The sequence below is a fragment of the Phytophthora parasitica genome (genome assembly GCF_000247585.1).
Source record: "Phytophthora parasitica INRA-310 unplaced genomic scaffold supercont2.172, whole genome shotgun sequence".
Taxonomy (NCBI): domain Eukaryota; phylum Oomycota; class Peronosporomycetes; order Peronosporales; family Peronosporaceae; genus Phytophthora; species Phytophthora nicotianae.
The window spans coordinates 9209-10839 of NW_008649158.1; the positions used below are offsets into that span (position 1 = coordinate 9209).

Here is a 1631-nt window from a genome sequence, read left to right on the forward strand (position 1 = left end):
ACACACACACACACACACACACACACAAGAAATTGCGTGGCTAGCAATACTGCGGGAGTTCGCGACCAAAGACCGATACTAGCAGCCCCAGAGCTCGGATATAATAATTATATCCTAATAATTGTGGTATTATATTGCGGAATAACGTATTATTGGAAATCACAGGTTCCCGTAAAATTTCCAATATCATCCGTAATAATTGTATTGACTTCTTACCACAAGGAAAAAATGACAAAAGTAAATCTCGTGGTTGACCAAGACTATATCGAATGGTTGGCTCCTACAGGTCTTACCCCAGTTCTGCATCATCTCATGACTGCTCATTCTCAATTCTGACAAGTACAAGCATCATGTTCACCTCTCGAGCCATCGAGCCATTTCAAGCTTCTTCTACACCGACCGCGGTGTCGGTCAGTTCTCCTGCAAGCTGTGCGGAAACGTCCGCAAGCAAGCCTCCGGAACAGGCAACGCCAGCCGTATAATTTTGAGTGGCAAGAGACCCGAGCCAGGACCATAAAGGACCTAGTGACAGCCACCAGCTTCGTAACAGGTGTGGGTCTCGAATCCGTGCGTAGTGGATTGGTAGGGTCGTTCCCAACCCACTACACCGTTATGACCCTTGCAATATAGTGTAATAATTAAATAATTTATTATTGGTTTTACCGATACGGAATAACGTATTATGTTGTCAAAAAACGTCAATACAATTTTATATTTTATTGTCCGGGCTATTAACAACCTGACGCCAGAATATGTTTAAACAGGCTACTTTGCTCAACGTTCAGCTACATTTTGAGGTCGACTGAGTGTTGAGCGAGATAACATCGAGCGAGTTACGCAGTACCGTAAAATTAACCCCTTTAGGGTTGTCGATACCTAAAGGTATTCCCAGTATTAACCCTTTTATAACTCTTCGGTGTAAGCTTCAAGCGATTACGTGTGACCGACTAGATCGTAATCGTGTAAATTCGTTTTGTGTTGCATCAGCTGTATTGAATTAGCACGAATGAGCGATCATAAATGAAATTTAGCAGCTTGCTGGCGAGAACAAACCTACTCGTTCACCTCACAATAATCGAGCAACCAAGTATACTAATACCGTTCGAAGGATTTTTTTTTATTGCTCTTCACGCTACCCAGTCCAAGCCTGTTCTTCTTCTTCAAAAATATCAAATATTAGGTATCAAGTCCAGAGCATCTGTAGAATCCGAACGATTCCATCCCAGAATCACAATCATGGCAAGATAAAACCACGAGCTATGCGATCACCATCGATGATGAATTGGCCCAGCGAGAGCTCTGGGAGCTGGCTGTGACCTCCACAGTCTTCAGTTTGCTCGCTCAACGCCAAGTCCTCTCGAGTTCCAAGACATACAGGTATGCGAGTAGGCTACGTCATACTAGCCACTTTAGCCACGCTTCTCGCCAGTACCAACGCCAAGTTAACATCGACAGATTCTGTTTTCAACAAAAAGTTCACGATCACGAACCCGGACTCCAGCGAAGCAATTGACGGAGTATATCTCCGACAAGGGAATGACAAGTACGTGATTTTCCGTCTAAGTGGTGATGAAGACGCACCCATGGAGGATCCCGCCGAAGACGATTCAGCATCGGGCGGAAAGGAAGAG

The 1631-nt window shown here is 44.5% G+C and overlaps 1 protein-coding gene across 1 annotated transcript; it reads left to right on the forward strand.

Annotated features, from left to right (window-relative positions):
- Nucleotides 1–1379: 1379 nt before the first annotated feature.
- On the forward strand, nucleotides 1380–1541 carry PPTG_24709 (hypothetical protein; the record flags this gene model as incomplete). Its single annotated transcript, XM_008918282.1, has 1 exon — nucleotides 1380–1541. A coding segment is annotated over one exon (162 nt), but the record flags the coding sequence as incomplete, so codon positions are not given.
- Nucleotides 1542–1631: the final 90 nt, after the last annotated feature.